At 35.1% G+C, this 21,837-nt stretch overlaps 1 protein-coding gene across 4 annotated transcripts in view; it reads right to left on the bottom strand.

Moving 5' to 3' along the window:
• Nucleotides 1–8,858: 8,858 nt before the first annotated feature.
• Tsp66E (Tetraspanin 66E) overlaps nucleotides 8,859–21,837 on the bottom strand; it is a 178,015-nt gene continuing 165,036 nt past the window's right edge. For all 4 annotated transcript variants that reach the window (XM_075303775.1, XM_075303771.1, XM_075303774.1 and 1 more), the window contains 3 exons: nucleotides 21,340–21,414; nucleotides 20,991–21,278; nucleotides 8,859–11,182 (listed from right to left, as the gene is read on the bottom strand). In XM_075303775.1, the coding sequence (XP_075159890.1) occupies nucleotides 11,030–11,182; nucleotides 20,991–21,278; nucleotides 21,340–21,414 (516 nt within the window). In that variant the 3' untranslated portion in view covers nucleotides 8,859–11,029. The remainder of the gene's footprint in view (nucleotides 11,183–20,990; nucleotides 21,279–21,339; nucleotides 21,415–21,837) is intronic.

Genomic DNA, 21,837 nt, shown 5'->3' on the forward strand with positions numbered 1-21,837 from the left:
ATCGCACAAATTAATAGTATCAATTAATTGTTTTAATTGGCTGTCAATTAATTTTTTAATTGATACTATAATTTCTATGATTGAAGACATTTCAATTAAAAAATAAATATCAAATAATTTTGTGATTGAATCAGAAAAAATTGTGTGTGTGTGTGTATGTACACAGAAAAAAATTTCACAAAATATTTCCAATTGAAATCTTGATTAAGTTTTAAAAAATATTCAATTAAAAATATAATTGATTCAATAAATTGTTTAATTGAAACAAAAATCAATCATACAAATTAATAGTATCAATTAATTTTTTAATTGGCTGTCAATTAATTTTTTAATTGATACTATCACTTCTGCCATTGAAGACATTTCAATTAAAAAATAAATTGCATCAAATAATTTCGTGATTGAATCAGAAAAAAATTGTGTGTGTGTGTGTGTGTATGTACACAGAAAAAAAATTCACGAAAATTTTCCAATTGAAATCTTAATTAAGTTTTAAAAACATATTCAATTAAAAATTCAATTGATTCAATAAATTTTTTAATTGAAACCAAAATCAATCGCACAAATTAATAGTATCAATTAATTTTTTAATTGGCTGTCAATTAATTTTTTAATAGATACTATAATTTCTGTGATTGAAGACATTTCAATTAAAAAATAAATTGCATCAAATAATTTTGTGATTGAATCAGAAAAAAAAAATTGTGTGTGTGTATGTACACAGAAAAAAATTTCACGAACATTTTCCAATTGAAATCTTAATTAAGTTTTAAAAAATATTCAATTGATTCAATAAATTTTTTAATTGAAACCAAAATCAATCACACAAATTAATAGTATCAATTAATTTTTTAATTGGCTGTCAATTAATTTTTTAATTGATACTATCGCTTCTGCCATTGAAGACATTTCAATTAAAAAATTAATTGGATCAATTAATTTCGTGATTGAATCAGAAAAAAAAATTGTGTGTGTATGTATGTACACAGAAAAAAATTTCACGAAAATTTTCCAATTGAAATCTTAATTAAGTTTTAAAAAATATTCAATTAAAAATTTTATTGATTCAATAAACAAAAATCAATCACATCAATTAATAGTATCAATTAATTTTTTAATTGGATGTCAATTAATTTTTTAATTGATACTATCACTTCTGCCATAGAAGACATTTTGTTATAAATCGAAAAGTGATAGTTGTAAAGATACTGAGCAGAGAATGAAGTTGCCAACCATTTTTTTCCAGTCAACGCCGCCGAATATGTCGATTCATTTTGACTTTAGCCGCCAGTTAAACAAAAACATTGATTTATATAAAAAATTAATAGTATCAATCAATTCTTTAATTGGCTGTCAATTAATTTTTTAATTGGCTGTCAATTAATTTTTTAATTGATACTATCACTTCTGCCATTGAAGACATTTCAATAAAAAAATTAATTGCATCAAATAATTTCGTGATTGAATCAGAAAAAAAACTTGTGTGTGTGTATGTACACAGAAAAAAAAATTCACGAAAATTTTCCAATTGAAATCTTAATTATGTTTTAACAAATATTCAATTAAAAATTTTATTGATTCAATAAACAAAAATCAATCACATCAATTAATAGTATCAATTAATTTTTTAATTGGCTGTCAATTAATTTTTTAATTGGCTGTCAACTAATTTTTTAATTGATACTATCACTTCTGCCATTGAAGACATTTCAATTAAAAAATTAATTGGATCAATTAATTTCGTGATTGAATCAGAATATTTTTGTGCCTGTATGAAATCAAGTTTGATTCAAATTTGTTTTTAGTCTTAAGCTTTAACCATTGGTCATTCTTGATTCGTTTCACCAATCCACAAAAAAAAAAAAACAAAAAAAAATCCAAGAGCATCTCTAATTGTGATATGCTTCGATTTATATATGGATTTTCAATTGTTTACGAAAATACATTTAATTTATTAAGATGATGATGATGTAAGGTTAATAAACTTTAATGATAATATAACAAATACATATAATAGCCGGTTATTGTTCTTATTGTAAGGGGAGAACTCATATTGAAGAATGTGTTTCAAAGGGGAGATTTACACTCAACGGCAGCTACTTGCGTTAGGCGATTAAACGATAGATTGAGGGGAATTTGTTGTGGTAGGCAATGGAAAAACATTCTCGTAAACCACCCAGCAAAAAAAGAGCTTCCAAAAAAGTAGTTTGGATCCCCAATCTGTGATCCGGAAGTAGTGCAAACTTGGATCATCTCCAATGAATTTTACATGGGCTTGTCATAGGACGGAAGTACTCCCTTTTTGGATCCTTTGCATTGCTTTAGAAGTTGTGCCCTGGAAGTTAATTTGAATGAAGAAATTTAAAATGCGAAAAAAAAAATTTTAACCAATTTCACTTTTCTTTCATCCATATATTTTATTACACTATTATTTTTCTATTATCTAATTTTTACAATTTGAAAAACTTTTTCGCTCCGACCAGGGATTGAACCTGGGTTTGCTGGCACCACAACAGAACGCCTTAGCACACTCAGCCACAAACGCCATTGAACGTAAAGCGTCGAAAGGTCAATTCAAATATTTGTGATATGACCGTAATACGACACCAAGGAATAATATTCTAATTGCTTCTCGAGATGTTCTTTATTAGTATGAACGAAAAAATAAGAAACGCAGGTTTAAATCTCACCAGCGGCAATTTTTTTTATTAAATATTTTTCTAAAAAATATTTTTTTATGTTATGCATCGTTTTTATTTTTTATTTTCGGCATATATTTTCGTATAAATATATTTTTTCCATTAAAAATCAACAAAAAAATTACAAATTCTCGTAATTTGCAAAACCTTCTCAAAAGAACTTCCATGGAAGCGAAAAAGTCAAACGGCACAGGTTCAAATCCCAGCGGGGATGCAATTTATTTTTTTTTATTTTATTTTTTTACTTTTTTATTAATTTTCTGTTTTTTTATTATACCCTCCATCATAGGATGGGGGTATATTAACTTTGTCATTCCGTTTGTAACACATCGAAATATTGCTCTAAGACCCCATAAAGTATATATATTCTGGGTCGTGGTGAAATTCTGAGTCGATCTAAGCATGTCCGTCCGTCCGTCCGTCTGTTGAAATCACGCTATCTTCCGAACGAAACAAGCTATCGACTTGAAACTTGGCACAAGTAGTTGTTATCGATGTAGGTCGGATGGTATTGAAAATGGGCCATATCGGTCCACTTTTACGTATAGCCCCCATATAAAGGGACCCTCAGATTTGGCTTGTGGAGCCTCTAACAGAAGCATATTTCATCCGATCCGGCTGAAATTTGGTACATGGTGTTGGTATATGGTCTCTAACAACCATGCAAAAATTGGTTCACATCGCTCCATAATTATATATAGCCCCCATATAAACCGATCCCCAGATTTGGCTTGCGGAGCCTCTAAGAGAAGCATATTTCATCCGATCCGGCTGAAATTTGGTACATGGTGTTGGTATATGGTCTTTAACAATCATGCAAAAATTGGTTCACATCGCTCCATAATTATATATAGCCCCCATATAAACCGATCCCCAGATTTGGCTTGCGGAGCCTCAAAGAGAAGAAAATTTCATCCGATCCGGCTGAAATTTGGTACATGATGTTGGTATATGGTCTCTAACAACCATGCAAAAATTGGTCCATATCGGTCCTTAATTATATATAGCCCCCATATAAACCGATCCCCAGATTTGGCTTGTGGAGCCTCTAAGAGAAGCATATTTCATCCGATCCGGCTGAAATTTGGTATATGGTCTTTAACAATCATGCAAAAATTGGTCCACATCGGTCCATAATTATATATAGCCCCCATATAAACCGATCCCCAGATTTGGCTTGCGGAGCCTCAAAGAGAAGCAAATTTCATCCGATCCGGCTGAAATTAGGTACAGGGTGTTAGTATATGGTCTCTAACAACCATGCAAAAATTGGTCCACATCGGTTCATAATTATATATAGCCCCCATATAAACCGATCCCCAGATTTGGCTTGCGAAGTCTCCAAGAGAAGCAAATTTCATCCAATCCGGTTGTAATTTGGAACATGGTGTTAGTATATGATCTTTAACAACCGTGCCAGAATTGGTCCATATCGGTCCATAATTATATATAGCCCCCATATAAAACATTATCCAGATTTGACCTCCGGAGCTTCTTGGAGGAGCAAAATTCATCCGATCCGGTCGCTAACAACCATACCAAAATTGGTCCAATCACACAAAAATTGGTCCATATCGGTTCATAATAAAATTTTCATCATTGTCAAAATTGTATTTCTATAGAAAATTTTGTCAAAATTTTATTTCTATAGAAAATTTTGTTCAAATTTTATTTCTGTAGAAATTTTTGTCAAAATTTTTATTTCTATAGAAAATTTTGTTAAAATTTTATTTCTGTAGAAAATTTTGTCAAAATTTTATGTCTACTTTGTCAAACTGAATTACATACGTATTGGATCGATCTTTTTTGATTTAATATATACCACGTATGGACTTACATACAATTTAGAAGATGGTGTTAGGAGGTTTTAAGATACCTTGCCATCAGCAAGCGTTACCGCAACTTAAGTAATTCGATAGTGGATGGCAGTGTTTAGATGAATTTCTACGCAATCCATGATGGAGGGTACATAAGCTTCGGCCTGGCCGAACTTACGGCCGTATATACTTGTTTTTTATTAGTTTTCTATTTTTTGTAAAATTTAATTGTCCAAAATTTGAACTTAAAATAGCTTGATTGCGTTTTTTTCTAACACTTGTCAACAAGGACTGCATTGGAAGTAGAAAAAAATCATTTTGGGATCCCAAGATGCGCTTTAGAAAAAATGTTTGTGCACTTATCCAAAAGGACTGCATCAGAAGTGGAAAACAATTATTGGGGGATCCCACGATGCGCTTTAGAAGAAATGTTTGTGGACTTGTCCAAAAGAACTGCATCGGAAGTTGAAAAAACTCGTTGGGGAATTCTGGGATGGGCTTTAAAAGAAATGTTTGTGGAACAACTTCCAATTTTTTTTGCTGGGCAGGTATTATAAATGTGTTAATTTTGTGATTGGACCCTTGAAAATACCTTTGTATTTCAATTAACTGGTATATTTTATGCAAATCAAACTTACGGCCGTTTTCATGTAGCTCCGTTAGGCTTTAACTGTCAGTTAACAGAAACTAAATTGCAAATATCTTCTCTCCGGTCAACTTTAACTGAAAAATTTTCAGCAGTTAAGCTCCTAACTGGCATACGGAATATATACGCAAGATGACAGATATGTTCATAATGCGGTTCAAAAGTTCGTTAGCTAACGTAGCACTAACGGAGCTTCATGAAAATGGGGATTAAATAGAAATCATATCTGAATTTTTATGCTATGAATAAACCGTAATTAGAGTTTAAGAAGGTAAAGACAAAAACCATTCCAGGGAGGTAAGAACCAAGCTTATCCTATTATCCGTTTTAGACCCCATTTTTATACCCTGCGCCACACTGTGGAACAGGGTATTATAAGTTAGTGCATATGTTTGCAACACCCAGAAGGAGACGAGATAGACACATGGTGTCTTTGGCAAAAATGATCAGGGTGGGTCCCTGAGTCGATATAACCTTGTCCGTCTGTCCGTGAACACATTTTTGTAATCAAAGTCTAGGTCGCAGTTTTAGTCCAATCGGCTTCAAATTTGGCACAAGTATGTGTTTTGGCTCAGAATAGAACCCTATTGAAATCGGTTCAGATTTAGATATAGCTCCCATATATATATATTTCGCCCGATATGAACTTATATGGCCCCAGAAGCCAGAGTTATACCCTAATTTGCTTAAAATTTTGCACAAGAAGAACAATTAGTACTATATTCAAGTGTGCCAAATTTTATTGAAATCGGTTCAGATTTAGATATAGCTCCCATATATATCTTTCGCCCGATTTACACTCATATGACCATAGTGGCCAATCTTTTACTCCGATTTAATTGAAATTTTGCACAGGGAGTAGAATTAGCATTGTAGCTATGCGTGGCAAATTTGGTTGAAATCGGTTCAGATTTAGATATAGCTCCCATATATAGCTTTTGCCTGATTTACACTCATATGACCACAGATGTCAATTTTTTGCTCCGATTCAGTTGAAATTTTGCACAGGGAGTAGAATTAGCATTGTAGCTATGCGTGCCAAATTTGGTTGAAATCGGTTCAGATTTAGATATAGCTCCCATATATAGCTTTTGCCCGATTTACACTCATATGACCACAGATGTCAATTTTTTGCTCCGATTCAGTTGAAATTTTGCACAGAGTGTAGAATTAGCATTGTATCTATGTGTGCCAAATTTGGTTGAAATAGGTTCCGATTTAGATATAGGTCCCATATAAATGTTTTTCTGATTTCGACAAAAATGGTCAAAATACAAATGCTTAGTCGAAAAGTTGTAAAAATGACTCTAATTTTCCTAAACTTCTAATACATATAAAGGGTGATACGGTCAAAATTTGGTCAATATAAACTTGACGTATTTCTTTCAATTTTGCATTTAAAAAACCTGAACACCCCTCATTTTGAAGGTGTGTGTGTGTGTAGAATGTTGCTCCCATTTTGATTTTGGAATTCACTCTTCAGTTGTCAAAATGCCGTCCAAGCAAGAAGAACAGCGTATCAAAATTTTGCTCGCGCATAGCGAAAATCCGAGCTACTCGCACGCAAAACTGGCAAAATCGCTAAAAGTTGTCAAATCAACCGTTACAAATGTAATTAAAGTGTTTGGGGAACGTTTGTCGATAGCCAGGAAGTCTGGATAGGGGGGGGAAATCGAAAACCGGAAGCCGCTGAGACGACAAAGAGAGTTGACGGTAGTTTCAAGCGAAACCCTAATCTCTCCGAGATGCCGCAAATAAGCTGGGTGTATCGTCTACAACCGTGCATCGAGCCAAAAAACGAGCCGGACTATCGACTTACAAGAAGGTAGTGACTCCAAATCGCGATGATAAACAAACTACGACGGCCAAAGCGCGATCCCGGAGGCTATACACGACGATGCTGACGAAGTTTGACTGCGTGGTAATGGACGACGAAACCTACGTCAAAGCCGACTACAAGCAGCTTCCGGGACAGGAGTTTTATACGGCAAAAGGAAGGGAAAAGGTAGCAGATATTTTCAAGCACATAAAACTGTCAAAGTTCGCAAAGAAATATCTGGTTTGGCAAGCCACCTGTACCTGTGGCTTGAAAAGCAGCATTTTCATAGCTTCCGGGACTGTCAACCAAGAAATGTACGTGAAAGAGTGTTTGAATAAACGTCTGCTGCCTTTCCTGAAGAAACACGGTTGTTCCGTACTGTTTTGGCCGGATTTGGCATCTTGCCATTACGGTAAAAAGGCCATGGAGTGGTACGCCGCCAACAACGTGCAGGTGGTTCCCAAGGACAAGAACCCTCCCAACACGCCAGAGCTCCGACCAATTGAGAAATACTGGGCTATTGTCAAGCGGAACCCAAAGAAGACAAAAAAAAAACTGCTAAGGACGAGCAGCAGTTCAAGGCAAACTGGCTTTCTGCGGCGAAGAAGGTGGACAAGGTGGCTGTACAAAATCTGATGGCAGGTGTCAAGCGTGAGGCCCGGCAATTCGGATTTGGAAAAGCGAAAGCCTAACTGAATATTTTTCCTGAATTTTATACTAATTGAACTTGAAAAAGAAATTTAATTTGATTTTTTAAATAAACGATTTCACCGATTTACACGCGTTTTCCCTTGACCAAATTTTGACCGTATCACCCTTTATATTAACACCACGTACCAAATTTCAACTGAATCAGATGAATTTTGGTCTTCCAAGAGGCTCCGGAGGTCAAATCTGGTGATCGGTTTATATGGGGGCTATATATATTTATAGACCGATGTAGACCAATTTTAGCATATACCATATACTAACGCCATGTACCAAATATCAGCCGGATCGGATGAAATTTGCTTCTCTTAGAGGCTCCGCAAGCCAAATTTGGGGGTCCGTTTATATGGGGGCTATACGTAAAAGTGGACCGATATGGCCCATTTGGAATACCATCTGACCTACATCAATAACAACCACTTGTGCCAAGTTTCAAGTCGATTGCTTGTTTCGTTCGGAAGTTGGCGTAATTTCAACAGACGGACGGACATGCTCAGATCGACTCAGAATTTCACCACGACCCAGAATATATACTTTTTGGGGTCTTAGGGAGTCACCGTGGTGCAATGATTAGCATGCCCGCCTTGCATACACAAAATCGTGGGTTCGATTCCTGCTTCGACCGAACACCAAAAAGTTTTTCAGCAGTGGATTATCCCACCTCAGTAATGCTGGTGACATTTCTGAGGGTTTCAAAACTTCTCTAAGTGGTTTCACTGCAATGTGGAACGCCGTTCGGATTCGGCTATAAAAAGGAGGTCCCTTGTCATTGATAAGAGGGAAGTCCACCAATGTGGTATAACAATAGACTGATTAGTCTAAGTGAGCCTGATACATCGGACTGTCACCTAATCTAACCTATGGGGTCTTAGAGCATTATTTCGATGTGTTACAAACGGAATGACAAAGCTAATATACCCCCTATCCTATGGTGGAGGATATAAAAATGGGGTCTTGAACATCCTTTGGGTAACATTTTAAAACCTAAAATTTTATGAATTGATATACGCCAATTATTATATTTTTAGCAGACTTTCCTATGGGGGACCATTTTGTGGCTTATCGTTGACTCGCTAGACAACCAATGCGAACATTTTAATTTTTGCGCCGCCCCTACATAACACTAATATATAAAAAGTCAATAATAAAACCATAAAAAATAGTAACAATTCTGGTTTTTCAGTATTTATTTATTTCTAATTTAGTTATTAAATAAATCTTCAAATCAATTTCAGTTTTATACATTTTTGATACAATTAATATCAATTTTAAGGGATAAGTATTTGGAAAACATTTACACTATTGCAAATAATATAGTCTCATTACTATATACTATATATAATTACATGTAAAAACTAATATATAAAATATAAAAATAAACAAATTTTTGCTTTTATTTGTGATATGGTTTCAATTTCAATTCAGGAGTTTTAAAAATTAAAAAAAAAAAGATTTTAATCTTATTTGGTAATATAAAATAAAAAATTGAAAAACAATTTTGGTAAGTTTTCTAAAAAAAAATATTAAAAAATTTAACAAACAATAAGTAATGGTTTGAGAATGAAATCGACCCATTTCTAGCAGCGATGGCTGACTCTCAAGTTTTGCCATCGGGGTCAGCAGTTTAACGGGTTAGCCGAGGCAAATAGTTCTAGCCGGAGTCGCTCAATTATCGATAAAAAAAAAGAAACAACAAGTATCTGAACCTCCTTGAGATTGATCGTACAAGTCATCTTAAAATCAAATCTACATTTAATGCATATCTCTTATGTAGAATTTTTGCTAAATTATTATAGAATCATAGTATTCAATTAGTTTGATTGAAAGAAAATATTTTTCACAGGAAATGGGGAAATTTTGAAACTTTCTCCAGATTTTAAGGAACATGATTGAATGGCGGCCAATGAGTCTTTCACATCAGTTTATCCGTACAAAATGTATGTGTTTGAAAAAAATATAATGTGGTCAAACCCTAAGACACGCATAGAACGAATATGATCACCCCAAACATGTTTTAAAAGCAAAATGTTATTTATGGACGGTGAACATGGAATATTTTTGTCACTAAAATGTTCTTTTCCCTGCAAATATATACATGGGTGTCGAAATCAAATACAAAATTTTCGAGAAAATTACATTTTTAAGACAAACATGTTCCATGTTCATCGTTCACAAAATAACATTTTACTCTTGAAACATTTTTGAGGTGATCATTTTCCTTCTCTGGTGGAATTGCCTGCGATAAGTTAAAAATCGATAAATATGCCATCGATCAGAAGTCTGTACGATTATGTCGTCGAACATAAATTAGGGTGTGGCCATAATTTGGGATACGTCTCGAAAATTTAGATAGCGATATTATTGTACGCATAAAATTACTCCAACGGTGCATAAAATCGCGAGGATCCGGCTTAATTTGCGGCTTCATTGTCTAGTAATAGGTCATAGTTAAAGGTTGAGACAAATTTTATACAAAAACGTTGAGGTAATTTTTTTCCCAAAACGAGTTTTTGCAATGCATTAACTGTGGCATACTTTCAGGCTGTAATGTTTCTGTTGCATTTTAGCTGCCGAAAATATGCAACAAAAATATTTAATACATATAATCTCAACAATCTTTTTGCCAAAATATATTGATTTAAAAAAAATATATTTATATATATAATCCTTCTATTTTCTTGTTTTTATTTAAACTTAAATGTTAACTCATTTTGAATATAAAGTATACTACTTTAGCGAAATTGAAAAAAAAAAATGAAAAAAAACAGTATATACTAAAAAATACATATATGTAAATATGTATATACATAAGTGATATATGTAAAATAATGTGATGTTTTAAGTGGAATGTTTTACTTAGGTTTATCTATGTTCTTTTTATTTTTAATAATTATAATACAAAAACGAATTGCTATATTATATACTTAAAAATTATAAAAATCTATAATCTACAAACGGGGAGTTTTCCTTAAAAAAATATAAACAAAAAACATAACGAAAACCTTTAAATTGGATAAAAACCTATTTAAAAAAAATTGTCTTTTCTCTTTTCTGATATATTGAGTTTGCTATCAAAACAAACATTTCAACTTACATTTCTACAAAAAGAAATATTTAACAATTCACTTTACTTTAAAACAATGTAATTTTGCAACAAATTTCTTTTCTTTAAGGTTTACTAGGGTCTATAGTAAGATGTTTTTATCTATAAAATATTATTATTATTTTTTTTATTAAAAATTAATATTTAGAAATAAGATTTTGGAATTACGAAGCAAGGAAATTATGAAGAAAAATTATAAATAACACGTGGCTAAACCACTCAGAACACACACTGTGTTTACAGTCTCATGCCATGATATTTCGCAAATGATTTACAAAGGCAGAAGGCTAAAAATATTGCCAGTATATGGACAACACCAACACCAGCCAGAACAGCAATAATAATCTCGCGATGAGTTATGATCCAGTCAGTGAAGGCTTCGTAGCATCCCTAAAATAAAATATATGACAATCATAAGTTAATGAATTCAAATATAAAGCTCATTTTTTTAATTTCTTTAATTGATTTAATTATTAAAAATATTAAGATCAAAATTAAGATCAATTTTATTAAAAAACAAGTATATACAGCAGTAAGTTCGGCCCGGCCGAATCTTAAATACCCACCACCATAAACCAAATAAAGGGTGATTTGTTAAGAGCTTGATAACTTTTTAAAAAAAAAAACGCATAAAATTTGCAAAATCTCATCGGTTCTTTATTTGAAACGTTAGATTGGTCCATGACATTTACTTTTTGAAGATAATTTCATTTAAATGTTGACCGCGGCTGCGTCTTAGGTGGTCCATTCGGAAAGTCCAATTTTGGGCAACTTTTTCGAGCATTTCGGCCGGAATAGCCCGAATTTCTTCGGAAATGTTGTCTTCCAAAGCTGGAATAGTTGCTGGCTTATTTCTGTAGACTTTAGACTTGACGTAGCCCCACAAAAAATAGTCTAAAGGCGTCAAATCGCATGATCTTGGTGGCCAACTTACCGGTCCATTTCTTGAGATGAATTGTTCTCCGAAGTTTTCCCTCAAAATGGCCATAGAATCGCGAGCTGTGTGGCATGTAGCGCCATCTTGTTGAAACCACATGTCAACCAAGTTCAGTTCTTCCATTTTTGGCAACAAAAAGTTTGTTAGCATCGAACGATAGCGATCGCCATTCACCGTAACGTTGCGTCCAACAGCATCTTTGAAAAAATACGGTCCAATGATTCCACCAGCGTACAAACCACACCAAACAGTGCATTTTTCGGGATGCATGGGCAGTTCTTGAACGGCTTCTGGTTGCTCTTCACTCCAAATGCGGCAATTTTGCTTATTTACGTAGCCATTCAACCAGAAATGAGCCTCATCGCTGAACAAAATTTGTCGATAAAAAAGCGGATTTTCTGCCAACTTTTCTAGGGCCCATTCACTGAAAATTCGACGTTGTGGCAGATCGTAAGTCTATTCATGATGAAATGTCAAAGCATACTGAGCATCTTTCTCTTTGACACCATGTCTGAAATCCCACGTGATCTGTCAAATACTAATGCATGAAAATCCTAACCTCAAAAGAATCACCCTTTATTAGGGTTTCCTTTGAAATTTCAGGAGGGCTAGAGGACTTGAGGACACTTCCCGAAGATAAATTTAAAGATTTCACCTATGAAGACTATATCAGATTCTGGATTTATAAGAACCATTTTTGTTTGAGTTTTAGAGGAATCATTAACATCTCTTGTAAGTGTGCAAGAAAATTATAAAATAACGTCTTGATTTGAAATCTTAAATCTGTAGAAGAAAAATCTGGAAGTTTTACATTGAGTTTCAAGCAATTTTCATGATCAGTGCGCCTTCTACACCCTCAAAAAGTGAAGTCGGTCTATATGGAGGCATTGCCAAATGGACCGATAAAAACTTAATCCGATACACGTTTTTGTGAGCCTAAAATACCAGAATATTTACAATTTCAGGCAAATCAGAAAAAAACTACGGTTTCTAGAAACCCAAGGAGTTAAATCGGGAAATCGTTCTTATGGGGGCTATACTAAAACACGAAAATAGATTTCCAATTTCAGGCAAATAGGATAAAAACTTCGGATTCTAGAAGCCCAAGAAGTAAAATCGGGAGATCGGTCTATATGGGGGCTATACCAAAATATGGACCGATACTCACAATTTTTGGCACACGTATTTGTGGTCCTACAATACCTCTAGATTTCCAATTTCAGGTAAATTGAATAAAAACTGCGGTTTCTATAAGCCCAAGAAGTAAAATCGGGTGATCGGTCTATATGGGGGCCATACCAAAACATGGACCGATACTCACCATTTGTGGCACACCTCTTTATGGTCATAAAATACCTCTAGATTTCAAATTTCAGACAAATTGGATAAAAAATTCGGATTCTAGCAGTCCAAGAAGTAAAATCGGGAAATCGGTCTATATGGGGGCTATACCCAAATATGGACCGATACTCACCATTTTCGGCACACCTCTTTGTGGTCCTAAAATACCTCTAGATTTCCAATTTCAGACAAATTGGGTAAAAACTACGGTTTCTATAAGCCCAAGACCCCAAATCGGGAGGTCGTTTTATATGGGGACCATACCAAAACATGGACCTATACTCACAATTTTTGGCACACGTATTTGTGGTCGTACAATACCTCTAGATTTCCAATTTCAGGTAAATTGAATAAAAACTGCGGTTTCTATAAGCTCAAGAAGTAAAATCGGGAGATCGGTCTATATGGGGGCTATACCAAAACATGGACCGATACTCACTATTTTTGGCACACCTCTTAATGGTCATAAAATACCTCTAGATTTCAAATTTCAGGCAAATCGGATAAAATCTACGATTTCTATAAGCCCAAGACCCCAAATCGGGAGGTCGGTTTATATGGGGACTATATCAAAACCTGGACCGATATAGCCCATCTTCGAACTTGACCTGCCTGCAGACAAACGACGAGTTTGTGCAAAATTTCAGCACGATTGCTTCATTATTGAAGACTGTAGCGTGATTACAACAGACAAACAGACGGACAGACGGACATCGTTATATCGTCTTAGAATTTCTCCCTGATCAAGAATATATATACTTTATATAGTCGGAAATCGATATTTCGATGTGTTACAAACGGAATGACAAACTTATTATACCCCCGTCACCATTCTATGGTGGTGGGTATAACAAGTAAGTAAAGTCTAAAGTCGGGCGGGGCCGACTATATTATACCCTTCACCTCTATGTAGGCCAAAATTTGTGTTACCATCTCAACTAAAGGGTGATTCTTTTGAGGTTAGGATTTTCATGCATTAGTATTTGACAGATCACGTGGGATTTCAGACATGGTGTCAAAGAGAAAGATGCTCAGTATGCTTTGACATTTCATCATGAATAGACTTACTAACGAGCCACAACGTCCTAGAAAAGTTGGCAGAAAATCCGCTTTTTTATCGACAAATTTTGTTCAGCGATGAGGCTCATTTCTGGTTGAATGGCTACGTAAATAAGCAAAATTGCCGCATTTGGAGTGAAGAGCAACCAGAAGCCGTTCAAGAACTGCCCATGCATCCCGAAAAATGCACTGTTTGGTGTGGTTTGTACGCTGGTGGAATCATTGGACCGTATTTTTTCAAAGATGCTGTTGGACGCAACGTTACGGTGAATGGCGATCGCTATCGTTCGATGCTAACAAACTTTTTGTTGCCAAAAATGGAAGAACTGAACTTGGTTGACATGTGGTTTCAACAAGATGGCGCTACATGCCACACAGCTCGCGATTCTATGGCCATTTTGAGGGAAAACTTCGGAGAACAATTCATCTCAAGAAATGGACCGGTAAGTTGGCCACCAAGATCATGCGATTTGACGCCTTTAGACTATTTTTTGTGGGGCTACGTCAAGTCTAAAGTCTACAGAAATAAGCCAGCAACTATTCCAGCTTTGGAAGACAACATTTCCGAAGAAATTCGGGCTATTCCGGCCGAAATGCTCGAAAAAGTTGCCCAAAATTGGACTTTCCGAATGGACCACCTAAGACGCAGCCGCGGTCAACATTTAAATGAAATTATCTTCAAAAAGTAAATGTCATGGACCAATCTAACGTTTCAAATAAAGAACCGATGAGATTTTGCAAATTTTATACGTTTTTTTAAAAAAAAAAGTTATCAAGCTCTTAACAAATCACCCTTTACTTCACATTTGCTGGAAGCTATATAAGGAGACAATTTTTTTACTTCTACAAAATCTCTAGAATTAAAATTTAAATCGGCTAACGCTATCCAGTTAATTGGAGGAAACTTCCATTGAAAATGGGTCTAAAACGTGTAACAGTCTACCATATTTCCCCAACTCTGATGTACGTATATATGGGAGCTATATAATCTGAACCGATTTTGACTAAATTTGACATGTATAGTTAGAATAATAATTCTGCAATTATGCGAAATTTCACGTAAATGGGAGTATAACTTTGGCCCCCCCTGGTCATATGAGTGCAAATCGGACCATAGACCAAGGAAGGTATAGACATCTCAAGTGAATTCACAGCGCTGTAGTTTGTCTGCACACCTTAGATGGCTCTTTTTCGTCTGCAATTGAGTGATTTTTTAATTTGGCTTTAATTTGTTTTCTTTCCTTTGTTCTCTCGTTGAAACACCAAATATTGTGAAAGTTTATAAAATACTATTCATCCACACCTTTTTTGTAATGCAAACTGACTAATTTATACGGTTATTCTCGTTTTCCAAAAAGATATTGAGTCACTTGACTGCGCAATTGAGTGGAATGACTGCTCTATATTTTCTTGGTCTATGATCGGACGGAAGATATATACGGGAGCCATATCTAAATCTGAACCGATTTCAACCAAATTTGGCACAATTACCGATACTACTAAACGTACTCCTTGTGCGAAATTTGAAGCAAATCACGGCAAAACACTGGTATTTGAGGCCATATAAGTTCAAATCGGAAGAAAGATATATATGGAAGCTATATCTAAATCTGAATCGATTTTGACCGTATTTGGCACATACAATAGTATCGTTAAAAGTACCGCTTGTGCAAAATTTGAAGTAAGTCAGGGCAAAACCCTGGTTTTGAGACCATATAAGTCCAAATCGGGCGAAAGATATATATGTGAGCTATATCTAAATCTGAACCGATTTTAACAAAATTTGACACACTTAACGATACGATTAAACGTACCCCTTGTACAAAATTTGAAACAAATCACGGCAAAACTCTGGTTTTTGTGGCCATATAAGTCCAAATCGGACGAAAGATATATATGGGAGCTATATCTAAATTTGAACCGCTTTTAATCAAATTTACCAAGCATTGGTAGAATATCAATTCTACCCTCTGTGCAAAATTTCACGAAGATCGGTAGTAAACTTTGGCCTCTGTGGTCATATGAGTCTAAATCGGACGAAAGATATATATGGGAGCTATATCTAAATCTGAACCGATTTCGCTGATATTTTGCAAGATTTTCGAGATTCATAAAATATTTAGATGTACGGTATTTCAAGAAAATCGGTTGATAAACACGCTAACTATGACCAAATCGGGGGTAAATATATATGGCAGCTATATCTAAATCTGAACCGATTTTTTCCAAAACCAATAGCGATTGTCTCTGTCCCAAGAAACGGCCCTATGCCAAATTTGAGGACGATCGGACTTAAATTGCGAGCTGTACTTTGTGCACAAAATTACATATACAGACAGACGGACATCGCTAAATTGACTCAGAATTTAATTCTAAGCCGATCGGTATACTAAAAGATGGGTCTATGACCACTATTTCTTGGCGTTACATACAAATGCACAAACTTATTATACCCTGTACCACAGTAGTGGTGAATGGTGTAACAAGTATATACTGCAGTAAGTTCGGCCGGGCCGAATCTTAAATACCCACCACCATGAATCAATATAACAGGTTGGCTGATAAGTCCCCGGTCTAACAAAGAAAAACACATTTTTTTGTCAAAATTCGTTTTTATTATTCAACATAAAGGGTGATACGGTCAAAATTTGGTCAAGGGAAAACGCGTGTAAATCGGTGAAATCGTTTATTTAAAAAATCAAATTAAATTTCTTTTTCAAGTTCAATTAGTATAAAATTCAGGAAAAATATTCAGTTAGGCTTTCGCTTTTCCAAATCCGAATTGCCGGGCCTCACGTTTGACACCTGCCATCAGATTTTGTACAGCCACCTTGTCCACCTTCTTCGCCCCAGAAAGCTTGAACTGCTGCTCGTCATTAGCAGTTTTTTTGGTCTTCTTTAGGTTCCACTTGACAATAGCCCAGTATCTCTCAATTGACGTATGTGATATGGTATCGAAAATTTAGATCTACAAAGTGGTGCAGGGTATAATATAGTCGGCCCCGCCCGACTTTAGACTTTCCTTACTTGTTTTTTTTCTCACTAATTTAAAATAACAAATAACAGTTTGGCTGATAAGTCCCCGGTCTGACACATAGATGGCGCTGCTAGTATTAAATGCATATTATTTTTATATAGTACCAACCTTCAAATGATTCGTGTCAAAATTTGACGTCTGTAAGTCAATTAGTTTGTGAAATAGAGCGTCTTTTGTGAAGCAACTATTGTTATTGTGGAAAAAAATGGAAAAAAAGGAATTTCGTGTTTTGATAAAATACTGTTTTATGAAGGGCTCCATCACTACACTCCTGAGTCCAATCGACAGTCGGCTGAGTGGACAGCGACCGGTGAACCGTCTCCGAAGCGTGGAAAGACTCAAAAGTCCGCTGGCAAAGTAATGGCCTCTGGTTTTTGGGATGCGCATGGAATAATTTTTATTGATTATCTTTAGAACGGAAAACCATCAACAGTGTCTATTACATGGCGTTATTGGAGCGTTTGAAGGTCGAAATCGCGGCAAAACGGCCCCATATGAAGAAGAAAAAAGTGTTGTACCACTAAGACAACGCACCGTGCCACAAGTCATGGAGAACGATGGCAAAAATTCATGAATTGAGCTTCGAATTGCTTCCCCACCCACCGTATTCTCCAGATCTGGCCCCCAGCGACTTTTTCTTGTTCTCAGACCTCAAAAGGATGCTCGCTGGGAAAAAAATTTGGCTGCAATGAAGAGGTGATCGCCGAAACTAAGGCCTATTTTGAGGCAAAACCGAAGGAGTACTACCAAAATGGTATCAAAAAATTGGAAGGTCGTTATAATCGTTGTATCGCTCTTGAAGGGAACTATGTTGAATAATAAAAACGAATTTTGACAAAAAAATGTGTTTTTCTTTGTTAGACCGGGGACTTATCAGCCAACCTGTTAAATGAATACGATGAATAGAATCTGGAAATTTTACTTTCAGTTTCAAGCAATTTTCATGATCAGTGCGAAAGAAATGTTTTCTTTTCTGAGGAACGAAATTTTATGCAGGCAAAGTTTTCTTTTGACACAATATTTAGAGACAACCGTTGTATCGCTTATCATAAATTCGGATTAGTTCGCGCTAAACGAAAATACTTTATACAAAAGGGGAATTTCGTTTATCTAAAATTTCATTCCGGAGGAAAATAGTTTTTCTTTGGGTGGACCCTCAAAGAAGTTAAATCGGTCTATATCGATGCCTTACCAAATGGACCGGTAAAAATAAATGCAATACAGATTTTTGAGGTTCTAAAATTCCAGTATATTTACATTTTTGTGCAAATCGGATAAAAACTACGGTTTCTAGAAGCCCAAGGAGTTAAATCTGTAGATCGGTCTATGTGGAGGCTATGCTAAATTCAGGGGGCTAATCACGGCATTCGATATCGATAACTTTTGATCGAAATCCACATTTTTCGGATCACGGGAGTCGATATCGAGTTTTTTTGATCGACAATTTTTTCGATTGGTAAATTGCAATCGTAAAACATTTTTCACTTGTTTTTTACATTGTTTTCACCATATAGGAATAGTAAATATATTAGTTTTAGTTCGAATTGTTGCTAGTTTGTAGTAAATCTACATATAATGAACATATTTTGAATATTTAGGACTAATGCAACTCCAATAAAAGTTAAACAAAAATTGGTCATATTCGAGTTCGGCAGCGAGCATCATATATAAAGTGCACATGATAGATCGATATCCAAGAGATTGTGATCAACCAAATACCGTACCATTCTGTGACAACATAACGCTTCTGGACCACCTTGTAAGAATAGTGAATTATGAAGGCTTCCACTCGCAAAAAGTTTTAAGACGGCGACAATTGTAAAGTGATAGAATTGACGTTGACATGCCACCAAAAATTATTTTCCATTTGAACGCCTCCTTCGTCAGCCGAAATCGTCTATTGAGCCAGCAAAACGTGACTTTCTAACAGTGCACACCATTTCAAACCCACGTACTTACACCAATAACAATGTGAACTTTTATTCCTTATTTGTCGCCGAATTATTTTATATTCATCTCATCCTCCAATTAGGAAGGAATTCAGACGAATGTAAAAAGAGTTATGGGTCCATAAGATATAATGCAATACAATTTACTTTTTACTTTGAAACCTCCAAAAACATGTTTTTTCTACATTCTATTTTGTGACGCTAACTAATTTTGTTATTTCATTTTGTTCTGCTTCGTTTTTTGCTGTTGGCAACGCTTGAGAAATTGCATCAAATTTCGATCGAATCCCGTGATCCAAACTTTTAATCGTATCGACAATTTTTTCGATACGATTATGAATTGGATATCGAATGCCGTGATTAGCCCCCAGGAGTTAGAGTTGGGGGCTATACCAAAACATGGACCAATACTCACCACCACATAATGTACCTCAAATACCTTTAGAATTCCACTTTCAGACGAATTGGGTGAAAACTACGAATTCTAGAAGCTCAGAAGTAAAATCGGGAGATCGGTCTATATGGGGGCTATACCAAAACATGCACCGATAGACAGTATTTGCGACACACCTATTTGTAATCTTACAATACCTCCAGATTTTGAATTTCAAACAAATCGACTAAAAAATATAGTCTCTAGACGCCCAAGAAAGAAAATCGGGAGATCGGTCTATATGGGGGCTGTACGAAAACATGGACCGATACGGACCATTTTCGACACACCTATTTGTGATCCAAAAATAGCTCTAGATTTTCAATTTCAGGCACATCGGATAGAAAATACAGTTTCTAGACGCCCAAGAAGTAAAATCGGGAGATTGGTCTATTTGGGGGCTATACCAAAACATGGACCGATACGGACCATTTTCCATTTTATGGTCCCAAAATACCTCTAGATTTCCAATTTCAGGCAAATCGGATAGTAAATACATTTTCTAGAAGCCCAAGAAATAAAATCAGGAGATCGGTTTATATGGAGGCTTTACCATAACATGGACCGATACACCCCATTTTCGACACACCTCTTTGAGGTCCAAAATACTTCCAGATTTTTAATTTCAGGCAAATCTGATAGAAAATACAGTTTCTAGATGCCCAAGAAGCAAAATCGGGAGCTCGGTCTATATGGGGGCTATACGAAAACATGGACCGTTGGGCACCACTTTCGGCACACCTTTTTTTTGGTCCTCAAGTACATCTAGACTTTCAATTTCTGGCATATTGGATAAAAACTACGGTTTTTATAAGCCTTGGGCCCAAATCGGGAGATCGGTTTATATGGGGACTATATTAAAACTTGGACCGATATAGCCCATTTTCGATCTTGACATGTCTGCAAACAAAGCACAAATCTGTACCAAATTTCAGGACGATAGCGCCATTAATGAAGGCGTGATTACAACAGACAGACGGACATGCTTATATCGTCTTAGAATTTATCCCTGATCAAGAATATATATACTTTATATAGTCGGAAATCTATATTTCGATGTGTTACAAACGGAAGGACAAACATATTATACCTCCATCACCATTCTATGGTGGTGGGTATAAAAATGCATTATTTTAAAGAAGTTGCTCCTCAATATTTTATAAATTGTGCATCCTAAGGTTAAGTTGCGTAATCTTTACTATCACGTAAATATTTTTTGCAGTGTATTTACAATTAACTACAGGCCTGATATTAACAAATTTTTCGGAATATTTCATTCACAGCCAAATTTTATTATTATAAGTTATATTTTGAGTTTGAGTGGTGGTGGTCATTTAAGATTGGGTCCAGGGTGAATTTATTACAATTTAAATTTAATTTAATATTTAAATTTAATTCATATGAATATTATCATTTTCACAATATCGAAAGCTTTCACTCACCTTTTTGAAGAAGCTATTCGTTTCATTGGGATTTGTCACACAGAAATCATCTTCGGGTATTAAATTCTTGATATCCTTTAATCTACAGCAAGCCTCTGGAATTGTACGATTACCCTTGCTAGCCATCCATGCGGGTGCAGATTCAAAATCACGATAGTCCACAACACCACAACAGCCGAATGTTGTCATCATTTGATTCCACATGAGTGTAACAGCATCAGTATGTTCAGCTGTATTATAGAATTTCGTAATGGTCGATTGTAAAAATGTTTTACTTTCATTACGGGCCTATGGGAAAAGAATTGTTTAGATTGAAAAGGAATATCTTCAAATTTGTATTCATACATACCGTTTCTTTATAAAAAGCAGCCAATCCACCAGCAACAATTTCGGCAATCAATAAGAGAATCATAAATACACCATACTGTAATGAAATAAAAAAAAAACAATAACAAAATTAAGAAAATTTATAAATAACAATTTTGAATATCTTTGTTAAATTAAATTGACTCCCAAACGAAATTTTAGACAAACAAATATCGTTTCCCATTTGCTTTTCGCTGTAGGGAAGTTTATTTGGAAGAAAATTATATGCTTTTTGTGATAAACGTTTATTCTTTTACAGGATGTAAACACATTTTCATAAAGACTAGCCAGCAAAAAAATTTGGAAGTTCTTCTCAAGGCACAACTTTTAAAGAACATCCAAAAATGCTCTCCCAAAGACGTTCTTTATTTGAAATATACAGGAAGTTCATTCACATCCAAAACTCTGAATTCGCCTCACACCTTAAGAATTGATGCAAATTCAGTGCAGCGGCTGTTGAAATGGTGGACATGCGTCCTAT

This window comes from Haematobia irritans, chromosome 4, assembly GCF_050003625.1.
Source record: "Haematobia irritans isolate KBUSLIRL chromosome 4, ASM5000362v1, whole genome shotgun sequence".
NCBI classification, from domain to species: domain Eukaryota; kingdom Metazoa; phylum Arthropoda; class Insecta; order Diptera; family Muscidae; genus Haematobia; species Haematobia irritans.